General features: G+C 35.8%; 1 protein-coding gene across 3 annotated transcripts in view; it reads right to left on the bottom strand.

The window, feature by feature from the left end:
* Positions 1 to 207: 207 nt before the first annotated feature.
* Positions 208 to 16,209, bottom strand: part of NAALAD2 (N-acetylated alpha-linked acidic dipeptidase 2) — a 58,213-nt gene continuing 42,211 nt past the window's right edge. Inside the window, exons 14-19 of one of the 3 annotated variants that reach the window (XM_037162011.2) lie at positions 13,676 to 13,767; positions 12,517 to 12,607; positions 10,092 to 10,356; positions 7,836 to 7,884; positions 7,535 to 7,627; positions 208 to 595 (exon numbers count right to left, since the gene is read on the bottom strand). In XM_037162011.2, coding sequence (XP_037017906.2) covers positions 406 to 595; positions 7,535 to 7,627; positions 7,836 to 7,884; positions 10,092 to 10,356; positions 12,517 to 12,607; positions 13,676 to 13,767 — 780 coding nt within the window. In that variant the 3' untranslated portion in view covers positions 208 to 405. Of the gene's footprint in view, positions 596 to 7,534; positions 7,628 to 7,835; positions 7,918 to 10,091; positions 10,357 to 12,516; positions 12,608 to 13,675; positions 13,768 to 16,209 lie in introns of all 3 variants that reach the window. The other 2 variants (XM_037162012.2, XM_037162010.2) reach the window with 2 other exon arrangements.

Here is a 16,209-nt window from a genome sequence, read left to right as displayed (position 1 = left end):
CCGGACTCAGCCCTCGGGCCTTGTGTTAGCCACCTGTTCTTTAGCAAATACTTAGAAGTGGAATTTTGAAGTCATACAGTAAGTATATGTTTAATTGTATAAGAAACTGCCAAACTGTTTTCCGAAGTGGTTAAACCATTTTACATTTCTTCCAGCAATGTCTGAGAGCAAGTTCCTTGCTATACTTCACTTTAGGGAATTTTCAGTTAACCTTACATACAACTGGAGTTTTTTGTTTTATTTTATTAGATTAACACTTTGGGAATAAAGTTACACATTTTTTTTAAAGAGCCAAAAAAACTTTTCCAATTAATAAGGTGGAACTCTAAAGTCAAAACATGAAGATGGATTTTTATCCCCCGACTTCCAGACTTTTCATGAATAGTGCCACTGGCTGAGACCTCACTACACCACATCCGTCAGTGTCCCTGCTGCTGCCTGAATTGTAAAGGCTGCAATGGAAATGTGTTTCTTTACTTCTCTCCAGGCCGAATGTGGGTCTGCTTTATTTTCAATGTCGAACATAGCATCATAGATCCCGGGAAATGATTCTCCAGCATATTTGTTGTGCCTACTTGGAGCAAAAATGATGTGTCTATTGGGGGAAAAAAAAAAGACAGGTTGAGCTAAGAGTCTACATATATCTTATATGCCTTTGTTTAAACTCATTCCCTTTAGTTAGAGCACATCTTATTAAGTATTCTTTGTCTTAGCATTCACTTTTGTTACTCCAAAATGACATATATAATCGATTTCAGATACTTATGTTAACAGTATAATTTTAAGCAAAGAAAGGAACTCACAATTTGCATTTGCTAAGACATGTCTCATGAATCATCATATTGCCAAGCTGTACAGTTGGAAGGTTACTGGGTTCTCTTAAGTTGTGTATGTAAGTTATCTAACTGTCTGGACATCCACAGAGGAGACAACACAGTGTACACCCAATATATAATATTGCATAACCACCACACATAAATTTTAATAAAGCAGGAAGTTAGCTAAAAGAGATAATCTGATAATGGACAATGTTTAACCAATTCAAATACCCTTTCATGACTGATAGACCCCAAAACTATCCTAGCCTCATACAGTTCAAACTCTGGTCTAGTTCTCAAGGTTTCAACTGTATCATGAAAACACATCACCTTCACAGTGAACATTTCTGAAATTCGAGAGGTATCAAGAACTATAGCAGACTGTGGTGTAGGCTACATTTACACTAGAATCTTTTTTTCCTCAACTTTCCCCTCAGGACATAATGAAAATGATTTTGTATTTTCATAATGCTTTGCAGCTTTTAAAGACTTCTTTATACATATTTTCACTTCTGTTTACAAGAAAAGTATGCTTTATTTAATACTCTACAAAGTGTGTTAGTTTTCTATTGTTCTTGTAACAATTTACCACAATTTTATTGTCCTATAGTTCTGTAAGTTAGGAACTGACTGGCTCTCACTGGGCTGGAATCAAGTATCAGCAGGGCTGTATTTTGCTGAAGTTTTAAAGGAGAATCCACTTCCTTATAGTTTCCCAGCTTCTACAGACCTCCTGCAATCTCCCATCTGCAAAACCAGCAACAGCAAGTCACAGTAAGTCCTCTTCACATGGCGTCATCTAACTTGCTGTTCTTCCTTTCTCACTTTTAAGGACTCTTGTGGTTGCATGATTGTGCCTACCTTGATAATCTGGGTAAACTTTCTGGGCATAAGATCACCTGATGAGCAACCTGAATTCTATCTGCTACCTTAATTCCTCTTTGTTGTTACCAAACATGTTCATGTTCTGGGTATTATGAAATAGACATCTTTGGGGGACACCCTTATTTTGCAGAGCAATTAATGTATGGAAATTTCCTTAGAGAAAAAGTGGTAAAAGGAGTATTAAAATGTGTAAAATGTGCTCAGTGAAGGAGAATGAAGGAAATATTACTTACGGGAATCGTTATGATAGTTTCAATGTATTATGCACAATTCAGATAAGTTTGCAGAAATTAATTTCAGGCATGCTTTTTATAACACATTTATGCCTCTGAATTTTAAGGTGAATGGTTTAAATATATTCCACAGTAAAAACATTTTATTTAAAATATTTATAAATTTTCCTGGTTCAGTTACCACTAATCTCAACACTGATTTTATGATTATATATATATATATATACACACACACACACACACATATATATATATATACATACAGACACATATATATGCCTGTAGGATATGTATATGTACACATTGGATTACTCAACTTTTAATCCAATATTTATCAGTGCTAAATGATAGAAGAATTTTACTGTACTATAAATCTGGTAATAATACTTTATTATTTCTTGAAGTTTGTGAAATAACAGACCTTGAAAATAGCATTGATCCAGTACATATGCTGAAAGTTTTTGATCTAACATTTTAAAAAAATATATAGGCTTGTTTTGATTTGATCTATGTTGTTAGATGTTGAAAAAAAAAAACAAAATGAATTTTTATTTAACCAAATGAAAAATTCTGCCTATTTGGCATTTTTCAAAGGAGTTACTGGGAAAAGTGGGAGTACGTCATACATATTTAATTAATAATTCTTCTAATCAGAAAGAAAAAATTGTTTTCATACCACTGCAGACAGAAACGTAAAAATAGCAATGTAAACTGTTATTTTTAAGTTACTTTTTTATTATTGAGGTATAACTGAAATACAACATCATTAGTTTCAGGTATACATCATAATGATTCAATATCTGTGTATATTACCTAATGATCACCACACAAAGTCCAGTTAACACCTGTCACCATGTGCAGTTACACAATTTTTTTCTTGTAATGAGGACTTTGAGGACTTTAAAGATTGACTGTCTTGGCAACTTTCAAACAGGCAATACAGTAGCGCCGACTGCAGTCACCATGCTGTACATTATATAGGGAATATAAGGCACGGGCTTGTAACTTTTGATCACCTTCACCCATTTCAGGGCACCCCACCCCATGCCTCTGACAACCACCAGTCTGTTCTCTACATCTGTAAACTCGTTTTTTGTTTTGTTTTTGAATTCCATATACGAGTGAGATCATATGGTATTGTCTCTGATGGATTTTATTTAGCATAAGGCCCTCAGTGTCCATCCATGTTGTTGCAAATGGCAAGATTTCATTCTTTTCATGTCTCGATAATATTCCATTGTGTGTATCTATATCTTTATCTGTATCTATACATATAGAGATCTAATTTTCTTTATCCACTGACAGACACAGGTTGTTTCCATATTTTGGCTATTGTAAATAATGCTGCAATTGCATAGGGGTAATGTAATCTGTTTTAATTGGTGATGTTTGCTTCAAATCAGTACCTAGAAGTGGAATTGCTGGGTAGTTATATTTTTAATTTTTTAAGATGCCGTCATACTCTGTTGTTCCTTAGTGGCTTCACGAATTTACAGTTCCACCAACAGCATACCAAGGTCCCCTTTTTTCCCATATCCTCTCTAACACTTGTCATTTGTCTTTCAGTTTTGATACCATTTTCCTAATAATTAGAGAGGAAACGAGGAAGGGATGGAAGGAGGGAGACAGTGTACGGGGGGAGAGAGGGGGAAACATCGACCAGTTGCCTCCTGTACTTGCCCCGCCTGGCAATCAAACCTGCAGCCTTTTGTTGTACAGGATGTTGTTCCAACCAAGTAAACCCCTGACCAGAGTGATGTTTTTAATCAGATTATTCTGTAGTTGTTGAGTTTTATAAGTTCTCTAAATATTTGGGGTATTGACCCTTTAATCAAAGTATCATTAAGAAATATCTTCTCCCATTTGTTGGTTACCTTTTTGTTTTGTTGACACTTTGCTGTGCAGAAGCCTGTTAGTTGGGTGTACTTCCATTTGTTGAGTTTTGCTTTTGTTTCCTTTGTTAGTGGAATCAAATTCACAAAAAAACATTGCAGACTTATGTCCAGAAGCTGAGCACCTATATTTTTCCTGTATATTTTGTTTTCAGGCCTTACATTCAATCTTTAATCCATTTTGAGTTAATTTTTTCTGTATGGCATAAGAGGATAGTGTTCTAGTTTCGTTCTTTTGCATGTGGTCATCCAGTTTTTCCAAAACCAATTATTGAAGATCCTTTCTCCACTGTATATTCTGGTACCTTTGTCATAAATTATTTCTGCACATACATGAGGGTTTTTTCTGGATCTCATTTTCATTCCATTGTTTTGGGGGTTTTTTGTCTGTTTTCTGCCAGTGCCATATTGTTTTGATTGCTATACCATTGTAGTCTAGTTTGCTGTCGGAATGACACATCTGTCTTTGTTCTTTTCTCTCAGGATTGCTTTAGCTATTCGGGGTCTTTTTGTGGTACCATACAACTTTAGCATTTTTTGTTTTATCTCTCCGAAAAGTGCCATTGAGATTTTGATAAAGATTGTATTGATTTTATAAATTGCTTTAGGTAGTGTGGATGTTTTAACAATGTTAAATTCTTTCAGTCCATGAGTATGAGCTCCTTCTGTTTCTTTTTGTCATCTTTAGTTTCATTCAACAATGTTTTATAGCTATAAAACAGTGTTCAGGTATTTTACTTCCTCTGTTAAATTTATTCCTGGCATTTTATTGCAATTATAGAGTTGTTTTCTTCATTTAGCTGTCTGATAGCTATTGTTAATATATGGAAACACAATAGTTTGTGTATATTGATTTTTTTTACCCTGCAAATGTTACTGAATTTATTTATTAGTTCTAACAGGTTTTGGTAGAGTCTTTAGGGTTTCCTATTATATTTTGAACAAAAGTGGTTAGAGTGTGGCCATCCTTGTCTTATTCCTGAAAAGCTCAGTGTTCAATACCATTCAGTATTATGGTAGCAGGCTTGTCATATATGGCCTTTATTATGTTGAGGTACGTTCCTTCCATACTCACTTTGTTGAGAGTTTTTTTAATGATAAATGGATGTTGAATTTTGCTAAATGCTTTTTCTGCATTGACTGAGATAGGATTTTTATCTTTCATTTTGTTGATACGGTCTACACATTGATTTGCATATGGTGAGCCATCTTTGCATACCTGGAATAAATCCCACTTGATCATGATTATAACCTGCTAATATTTGGATGAGGATTTTTGTGCCTAAGTTTATTAGAATGTGGTCCTGTAATTTTGTTATCTTCTGGTGTCCATATCTGGTTTAGGTGTCAGGGTATCCTTAGACTACTCACAAAATGAGCTAGAAATTTCTTCCTCATTGTCTACATTGTGAAAGAGTTTCAGAAGACTGGTATGCTTTGAATTTGTCTCAAAGTATATTTTTATTTGTCTTTTGATTTCTACATTGACCTATTAGTTCAGTAGCACGTTTTTTAATCTCCCCATACTTGAATTTTCCAGTTTTCCCTTGTAATTGATTTCTATTTCATACTATTCTGGTTGGGAAACGTGCTTGATATGATTTCAGTCTTCTTAAATCTGTTAAACTTGTTTTGTAGCCTAATATATGAGCTAGCCTCAAGAATGTTTTATGTGTACTTGAGAAAAATGTGTTTTCCGTTGCTTTTGGGTAAAATATTTTATATCTATCTAATAAGTCCATCTGGCCTATTGTATCATTTAAGGCTAATGTTTTCCTACTGAATTTGTCTAGATGATCGACCCATTCCTGTAACTATGGTCTTGAAGTCCCCCAGTATTATAGTAATGCTGTCTATTTCTCCACTTAGCTCTGTTAACATCGGATTTATATAGTTAGGTGTTCCTATATTGAGTGCACATGTATTTGTGGTTGTTATATCTTCTTGAGGTATTGATTCTTTTATCATTATATAATGACCTTCTTTGTCTCTTATTTTTAGCTTGAAGTCTGCCTTGTCTCATATAAGTGTAGCTACTCTGTTTTCTATGGTATATCTTTTTCCATCCCCTCAATTTCAGCCTATGGGTGTCCTTACTTCTGAAGTGAGTCTCTTATAGGCAGTATATACATGGTTAAATGCATTTAAAATTTCATACTAAATTCTTAACACTGATCTTCTCTGAAGAAAATAACAGAGATATTTGCATGTGGATTATAAGAGGATCCTGAAGGAGTACAGTACCTTTTTATTCTGTTTGCTTCTACAGAATCTGAATTTATTGAGAGATTTTTGCTTATAAATAAAAAATACATATCTAAAGATAGACTAATACCAGGCAAGAGAGGATTAAAACGATACATTGTAAACACTTAACTGATAGTTATTCCGCTAGTGTCAAATATTTATGTGCATATTATTTATGATTTTATAAAATTATCAGCCATTTACTGGGTGTATCTCTCCCTAAACTAAATCTTCTGCATACCTTAAATCAATAAGCTATGGGGTGAAAGCAGTTATAATCTCCAGTTACATCTGGGCAACTTGAGGCTTAAAGAAATAATCTACCCAGTTTAAACTTAGTATGGGACAGAGCAAGGCTGAAAGTCCTGTGTTTATAATTAAATTTTAATGCCAATCCCTAATATTTATAAGAAAGGCAACATATAGAACTATCTTAAATGCAATTTACTTGATGATAAACAGCCTTGTAAAATAGCAGTTTTGAGCATCTTAATTCAGATGAAAACACTCTGGAAGTGACTTGTTCTGAATTACACATGTGTAAGTGAACTAGAACACAAATTGTTCTGATTGTAAATGATAGGACCTTTCTCATTTCTACCAAGGAAGCACAGTTTAAGAGATACCTTGAGAGATACTGGAGACTACCCAAAAGAATGCTGCCAAGAAACCATGACCTGGAGGTCTAGATAGAAAAGGAGGCTGTTCCTCTAGGGCAAACATGAGCACCATCTTCAAAAACATAAAATGTTAAGTGGAAATAGATCTAGATTGACTCTATTGATTTTGGACAGCAAAAGGAAAAATTACAGGAAACAGATTTTTATGAAGAAAATTTTTTGCATTACTAAATGGAACTAAATTACTAAAATGGAATGGACTTCCTTAAGAGGTAGTAAGCGTCCCATCACTGGAAGATTCAAACAGAGGCTGGATAACTACATACAGGCGTACCTTGGAGATACTGTCGGTTCAGTTCCAGACCACTGCAGTTAAAGCGAGGTTTGCCATAAAGAGAGCTTCACAATCTTTTTGTTGGTGGAGGGTTTTGCCTTCAATTTGTAAAAAAGGCAATATGTGTAAAGCTCACTAATAGTGAGCTTTGCCTATATCTGAAATCCTTTAGAAAAGATTTATGTAGAAAATACAATCACATGAGCTGTGAGATCCCTTTTGAGAATCTATGACTTTGAGATTTTTGTTACAATAACAACTGTCATTTACAATAACAACTGTCATTTATAATTTACATCTGCAACAAAGCAGTACACAGTAAGAAATTAATTTTCTGACATAAAAAATTATACTGTTATGCATAAACTTATTCATCTTCCTCTCAGTATACATATTTACCTTTCGCTCATCGATGGCAGTTGTTTAAAACACACCTTGCGTATGCTACTTTTGGTCATAGTGAGGTTTGTGGTGTCCTTAAGTGGAATACCTGTTGCTTCCTTACCTGTAGAACTTCCTTCCTGGTAGGCCAAGGGGATCAATGAATGCTCTTTCCAGGAGCATCAGTTGGTCATTCATGATTCTCACTGCAATGGGACTTTGAGAACAAGAAACATATAATTATAACTCTTACCATGGATCTGTATTTTAAAATAATATTGAATAAGCATAAGGCTGATGTTCCCAGTTTGCAGACCATAATTTGAGTAGCAGTGATTTAGGGTTCGATGCTTACAAGTATAACCAGATTGCTTTTTAAAACAGTAGGGCTTCACATTTGAAACTTAACTGCATTTGAAACTTACTTATTAACATCAACTTCTACAAGTCTTCTATGGAAATCAGAAGCAGCCTCTGAAAAGTTTTTCACAGCAGAAAATAAAGAATCTTTCAAAAATAGAAAAGCAGAAGGGAAATGAGTAAACACAAGTGCTTCATATTTCTGCCCTCCCATTCCAAGTTGATATGACTAATACTGAAACCATTTTTCTACTGAGCCTTCTTGCAGAACCATGGAAATTGTTTTTAAAATATTGTAATGTATCAAATACAAAATGGCTAAATTGATTCTTAAGAAAATAACTTTCAAGAGTTTAGGATATACAGCCCTGGTTGGTGTGGCTCAGTGCACTGAGCACTGGCCTGCAAACCAAAGGGTCACCAGTTCCATTCCCAGTCAGGGCACATGCCTGGGTGGCAGGCCAGGTTCCCCAGCAGAGGACGCATAAGAGTCAACCACACATTGATGTTTCTCTCAGAAGAAATTTTAAATTTCAAATGAAGCATAGAAATAAAGATAGATAAGAACTGAAATGTATCTCTGGGATTTTGTGACATGAAAGTGTAGATTTGCATCCATCCATTTGTCATTCTTTCATTCCTTCATTAAAACATTTGAGGGACTGCTTTTTTTCTGGCAGTAAATGAAAAATTTTGATCGTGAAGGAATTAGGGCACATTAGGAGAACTCTTTTTTAAGACAGAAAAGACATAAGAATGTTTAATGTTGATGGAGTGTCACCAAGATAAATGGAGAGTTTGGAAATAGGAGAGAGGCATTAAGGTAAACAGGCAGGTAAATCGATTAACCTTGTATAAAGAGTCCTTCACTGTAACTGTGTGCTTTCTCTCTGAACTAGACCCTGACTTACACAAATTGATAAAATTGCAATTCACCAAAAGGAAAGCGGGGCATTTAGAAAGAGAACTGGATGCCGGAGAGCCATGGAACTATGACTGTCAATCTGCTGCAGGCCCTGCTGTGTCCATTTGTTTTGCTTCTCCATTTTCCTTATCATATCAATCTAAACACAATTTTCTGATTCTTTGCTTCATTTTATTTCTAGATCTTAGTGCCTGCTGCTTATAACTTTCTGAAGATTACTAATTCTTATGTAATCATATTCAAGTACCATTACTGACTTCTTTGTGCTCCTCTAGTACTTACTCTGAGTGTATCTTTATAACAACTTGCATTTTGTCATCTTCTTCCCACATGGGACCTGAAATTCTCTGAGGACACTGACTATCTTAAACATCCTTATATGTTTCAGGAAATAAAACAGTACTTGGTATACAATAGACATTCAGTATGTATTTGATATTTATGGTATATACTAAGAATATATACTCTTAGCATAATAAAATGGTTGCAACAAAACTGATAACAGGTAACAGTTATGAGCACTAAGTGTCAGTCACCATTGTTCCTATGTGTCAACCAACTGAATCTTCACAGCAATCTTGGAAACATCTATTCTTTTTACCATTTCGCTCATAAAACAACTGACACGTAGAGGGGTTAAGTAACCTTCCCAAGTTCACACAGTGAATAAATATTAGAGGCAGGACTGGAACCAGACCCAATGCTCAATGCAAGTACACTACACAGTCGTTCATCCACGTTTTGTAGAATAATAACCACAAAATGGCCAACTGTGCAAGGAAAGCTATGTAAAAAACTGGAGCCCTGGCTGGTGTATCTCAATGGATTGAGCGCGGGCCTGTGAACCAGAGTATCGAGGTTCGATTCCCAGTCAGGGCACATGCCTGGGTTGCAGGCCAGTTCCCAGCAGGGAACTGGTTGCATGAGAGGCAACCATACATTGATATTCTCTCCCTCTCTCCTTCCCTTCCCCTCTAAAGATAAATAAATAAAATCTAAAAAAAAAAAATTGTAAAAACACTGCCACGTAAAAAACATTGAGAGATACATAGTAATAATAATTATTATGTAGTAGAATTGGTGATGTTCTTTACTTTCCAATATTTGTGTTATAGTGTATTGCATTTTTATAGTATTCTTACAACAGTAAAAATATTTTAAAGGCAGAAATAAAGGGGAAATGCAACATTTGTAGCATTAAGTAGAATGGATTCATCTTACAAATACCAAATTAAACTACGGTGTTCAATTGGTGTTAAAAGTTTTTTTCTAGAAGTCAGCACTAATAAGTGAGGCAGGGATAAACTAGAATGAAATAGTATGTATTGATGATGAGGGGAAATAGGTTAAACCTCTAACTTAAAGATTATAAAATACCTGCTCAGTCATTTCTTACCAAATGATACTCCATGATCTTTCAGTGGTTGGTCATGTTTCTTGGATAAGTTGTAGATACTTGTTGCATAGTTTTCCAAAGCTTTTGCATAGTCTTGAATATTGAAAGGAATGATTTGAGAGTCTGCAAGCTCATAAACCAGTGCCCCTCGTAACTGAGCCACAGAAAGCTGTTTTTTAAATGTGGGGTCATAAAAATTTTCTACCAATTCAAACGTCTCATAAATTGTATGGTATAATGGGTAGCTGCTGTATTTATCTGTTTTCTAAAGAAAAGGTGGGGGTGGGGGGAAAACCAAGGGCAGACAAACATTACATATTTGAATTACAATATTTTATGTAATCACAAAATGATTACAGAAAAAATACAACCATTTGGAACCTTAAGTTTTATCACATAAAGAAAAAAATGTAAAATCAAATTAACTAAAACACTACCACCAAATGTTCAGTGATTTAAAATTTTACCTTTCATTTTATAATTCATGTAATCTTTCAAAATATTGCTTCTTGAAAATTCTCATTGTGTCTCTAATAATTAAAATTGAGTTCATACTCCAGTTGCAAAGCAGCACAATTTAAAATTATCTGTCATTTGGCTGGGAATGAAAGGTTCCGGGAAGCTAGGTGTCTATATAGCTGAAGGATTATATATTTAAGCACCTTCCCCGTCTCCCTAAACAGTGCATAAGCAAATGCCATTTAACTGGTATTATAACATTAAATACTACCATTATAAAAACATAAATTATCACATTCTGGTTTCCTACAGAAATGTTTCTGGACTTTTCCCTGGCTAATGTGGCTCAGTGGATTGAGCGCAGGCCTGAGAACTGAAAGGTTGCTGGTTCAATCCCCAGTCAGGGCACATGTCTGGGCTGCAAGCCAGGTTCCCCACTGGGGGTGCTCAAGAGACAGCAGATGGATGTATCTCAAACACTGATGCTCCCTCTCTTCCTCCCCTTCCCCTCTCTCTAAAAAATAAATAAATAAATTCTTTTAAAAATATATTTTTTTACTTCTTAGGTCTGTCTTTAGTTTTTACCTATTTTTACATTGCTGTTCTCACTGCTTTTATTATCACCAAAAGGAATTCTCTTATTAGTTTCACTCCTTCTGTCTAGTATTATTTTTGAACTACATTCTTAGAAACTAGGTAACTTCAGAAGGGTGACAGAGTATAAAAGTAAACAGGCATTGGAAGAGGTAATGTGCATTATTTTTGTAGTAAGTATGATGAGTATTAGTATACAAAAATATGCATTTATTTTGGGTTATTCTAGAGCTGTTTTTGTTTGGTTCTGAGTCGTATTCAGCTGGTCAGGTTTGCAAAGGCTATGTACACATATTCTAAACAAGCAAGATATTGGTATTTTGCAATGATTTGATCATTATTGGGTTGGCTAAAAAGTCTATGTTTTTGTTTTCCATAAAAGACACATTTTTCCTCTTCAGCAATAATTTCATCAATCTGGATATTTGAGTATGTAGGCTATCTCCTGAATGGTACAACAGTGACTGTCCTCAATTAATGTCTTGATTTAATTGCTACAACTTCAACTGGTCTATCTGAATGTGGAGCCTCGTCCAGCAGGAAACCTCCAGCATGAAACTTCACAAGCCACTTTTGACAGGTTTGATCAGTCACAGCACCTTCTCCATATACTGCACAAATTGTTTTTTGCATTTCAGTTATTTTTATCTTTCTGGAAACAGTATAGCATAACATGCCAAAAATGTTTCGTACTTTTTTCCATCATCATTATTAACATGGCTACACAAAAATTCAGCCATTTTGGTGTTTTTTTTTTTAAATGCACACTGATATGACGGCTGTCACAGTACAATCTAACAAAGTTGTTTCAAACAAAGTTCAAGACCATTAAGCACTACTAGAGCCATCTTACAGAAAAAACCAAAGAAACTTTTTGGCCAACCCAGTATGAAAATCTATGAGAAATCTCACTTTAGTTTGTGACATTTATAACATAGGCAAATAAATGTGGTATCTGTTGGCGTATCCAAGTACTTAACAATAAAGAATTTTAGCCTAGCATTCCCGTAACCAAGACATGTTCTCCACCTTCATGTTTTCTCCAGGAAAAGTACATTGAAGCAGATCAGACTAGGAGAATGAGATTTCCCAACAAAGCCTGTGTCAGGAAAAGGATGTGAACTACTTGATTCTGATTCCAGCTCAACTTCTGACATTACTCTGTCAACTACCGCTTCACTGAATAACGCTGGCAGTGGAAAGTCACAAGAGAACCCAAATTACTATTTGGTCCATCTACAAAGGGATGTGCAGTCTGTCCCTGTCCCTGAAATGTCCACCTGTGCCTGTACCAAACAACTAGAGGATAGAATTCTTAACCAAAGGAATGTGGATGGAAGTACCATGTATCCCCAAAAATAAAGTGGCTTACCCTATTCTTAGTGTAACGGGCTCTGCCTGAAGCAATTCCAAGTCTCTGAAAATAAGCTTCAAAATCACTTCCAGATCCCAGCTTGTTGATTCTAGATGTAGAATGTAAATGAACACATACATACATGCACACACAAACAAGCATAAATAAATAATATGAAGTTAAATGGGACAATGAATCCTGTCCTAAGAATTGCAAGGGAGTTCATGGCACATTTATAGCAATTAGGAAGACATACCACCCCCAAGAGACTTTGGTGTTGTCTGCTGGATATTGGTGTGATAAACCTGTAAATCTATAGTGTGACTGCAGCCAGTTTGGCAGTGCCACCAAAAATGGCAGCCTCATGACTATGCTGTCTCCCATATTTTCTGGGTTTGTGGTATTTAGAGGGAAACACAAATAAGGTATGGTACCTGCCCTTAGAGAATTATGGTCTAGTAATATTGCCATGAGAAAGTCTATGCTTAAGACTATGAAGAATTTAAATGTGCCTTATTACAGAAATCTAATTATAATATATTTTTGCATATAATTAAAGACCACTATATATATAAATAAATGACATGAAAAATTTTTCATAATATAATGGTAAGTCAGTAAAGCAGAACATAAAGTTACATATGCATGAAGAACCATGACTATATACTTCTAAACATTTTTTTTTTAGATTGAAGCCTTGGATGTTTTTAAAATCTATAATCAATTCAGGAAAGCTACTGTTAGGTGAATGACATGAACTAAAAAAAATAATACTTAAAATCCAAATTGACTGACAGGCAATGACACAATTTGGTGGTTATTGATAGTGCCCATTAATAACTTGAGAAACAATCCATCGTTTGTTACTTCATCATCATCTGAAGTTTATATTATTAATGAATTAGTACATATCTGAATAAAATTTTATGCAAGAATGCAAAGTAATGCCTAATAATGTGGCAAAATAATTTTGACTACAATTTTGTAAAACTAGATCTCTATTGTGGGTTAACTGTTGTGCTTGTTCCCAGATCAGCACATCAAAGGCTGTACACAGGGACCCTTCAGGATTATCTCTGGTTGATGAGGCACCTGGGAACTGCATGCCTGGGGAGACACGGGGTAAAGGGGACTTCAGTTTATCCTGTGGTAGAAAATACACAATCGAGTAATTTACCTAGGGAAGCTTTTATTTTCAGATGAAGGGTCCTTTGCCAACCAGCTTTCATAAAGAGATTTACTCTCAAAACCATCATCTGGGCTGGAGATCTGGAAAGATAAATCAAATATTGGCAATTACAGGCAGAAGCAGCTAAATTTATGCCAACATAAAACCATGTTAGTTGATACCAATTTCTAACTATATATATGCTGATGTAGGAAAATATGCTTTTCTGCACTGGCTGGTGTGGTTCAGAGGACTGAGTGCTGAGTGCAAATTGGCAGGAGCCAAGTAGAGTAGAACATAAAGTTACATATGCATGTAACTGTTCTGGTTCAATTCCCTGTCAGGGCACATGTCTGGGTTGCAGGCCAGGTCCCAAGTAGGGGGCACCGAAAGGCAACCACACATTGATCTTTCTCTCCTTTTCTTTATCCTTCCCTTCCCCTCTCTAAAAATAAAATCAAAAGAAGGGATGGAGGGAAAGACATGCTTTTATAAGTAGGAAGGAAAAACTAGCCCAAATTTATGCTGGTTTATGATGCCTGCCTACTGGTAATTTGCAGGATACTAAGGATAAAATTTCCTGCTTATTTTAATAAATTAAAAAATGCACCTACGGCAGACCCTACTTATGCAATTTGGAAAGCATTATATAACCTCTAGTGTGTTGCTTTAAACCCTAGTTTTCTCACCTGTGGAAGTGGGGAGAGTAGAACTCATCTCAACCTAAACATCATCTCCTCTGGTATCTTCTCTGGCCTTTATACAGAGTAGGTTATCTGCTCATCATCACGGAAGGGGTCTTTGGGTACAGTCACAGCACTCCACTGTGAGCATGTTGGCCTCCCTTCCCTGCTAGCATGTTGCAGCTGCAGGGATGTTTTGCTCATTTCCTGCCAGGTGACTGGGTTCTACTCTACTTGGCTCCTGCCAGTTTGCAATAGCTGAGATCCTGCTTCAGTTCCTACATTCTGCTTGGATAAAATTCCCTACAAAATTCTCTTCATTTTCCGGAATCATGCCATCTCAGTCTAGCACGAACCAAAACTGTGTCCCTTTGTCCCGGACATCCTAGATCAGACTTTTCTGTCTCAGCTATACGCACTGTCAAAATTGCTGCCCCTCCTCCACTGTATCAACACCTGGTCCCATTTCTTGCTTGTATCAGGCAGCTGCCCTTCTTTCAGCTCGACTCTCTCTACTACCTCATTCTACCCTCCTCTCACCAGCATAATGTGACTGTGCCCACATATATTAGGGGCTGATAAAGTTGTAATCATCAGTTTACAGGAGAATAAGGGTCCTTTTTCTACTGAGTTTTGGTACGGCCATACATAGGCATCTGGCTTTGTACAAAGCTAAGCTTCCCCCTTATTGGCCCTGAATTTTTTTATTACCTTTGGTCTCACCAGCAGAAGCCAGCTCTGTAGGACCCAAAGCATAAATGCATATTCTTAGGGTTCTGCCAACACAGATTTTCTTTTTAGATACAGCTTGCTTTTAAGATAAGATGTTTTTATGGGATGTTCCAATGAAAGGATCAAAAGCTATGCAGTGTTATGAGAAAGTTGTGATGGGCATAATGGAGGACTCTCTTGGCAGAACTAGTTTTTAAAGACACTAACAGCAAAACGGAAAGGGCAAGATTAAGGGAAATTGGGAAATAGCACCTACACAAAGTGTTACCTATACTTCACGCTGCCATCTAAGTGATACCTACCTACCTGTCAGAAACATTTCTATAATTAAATTTTATAACATGGAACTATTTAAAGTAGCACACAGTAAATTAATAGATTATGTAATTTTTAGAGACTCAGTATGTTAGTTTTCAGAGTACTCTTTTTATCAACTAGTATGTATAATATTTCTGTGTGATAAACATGTGACATTATTTTCATTCTGCTTTTAGGCCTGTTATGGCTTAACTTATTCTCTACACTGATACAGAATGATTTTTCTAATGAACAAATATGATAATGTACAACCTTGTTAAACATTCATTAGTTTCTCCATCATTAGATTTCTGAACTCCTTGGCCTATCTGTCATACCCCATCTTTCCACACATACTTAGTGCATAGGTCATACTGAGCTACGTCCAGGTCAGGAAGTATTTCCTTTCATACCTCCACATCTTTTTTGGGAATTGTGTCCTCTGCTTAGAATGCCTTCTCCCTTATTTTCACATCCTTCCATTGCACAGCCCCAGCATTAATTACTCTGTAAGCACCCTCTGATGCTTCCCAACTTCCCCAGCCACCCCAGGATTTTAGGTTCGGTATTCCATAATTGTTCTCCATTGTATATAGTATCTAATATTCCAGTGAACTATAATTCCTCATCTACAGGTCTGTATCCTCTCTGGATTACAAAGTATTTAGATTCAGTAACCTTGTCATTTTTCATTGTTGCTGCTATAATTTATTTTATAGCGCCTGATAACTAGTACCCACTCAATACCTGTTGAAGGAACAGATAGATGCATAGCCAAAGCAATCTTTGAACCAAGGCTTTTCCATTCCAGCTCAGTATTCTTTCTGTTAT

This window comes from Artibeus jamaicensis, unplaced genomic scaffold, assembly GCF_021234435.1.
Source record: "Artibeus jamaicensis isolate MK-2021 breed Jamaican fruit bat unplaced genomic scaffold, CSHL_Jam_final contig_64, whole genome shotgun sequence".
In the NCBI taxonomy this organism is placed as follows: Eukaryota; Metazoa; Chordata; class Mammalia; order Chiroptera; family Phyllostomidae; genus Artibeus; species Artibeus jamaicensis.
The sequence above is the reverse complement of the archived record's forward strand: the minus strand, read 5'-3'. Positions and strand labels throughout refer to the sequence as shown.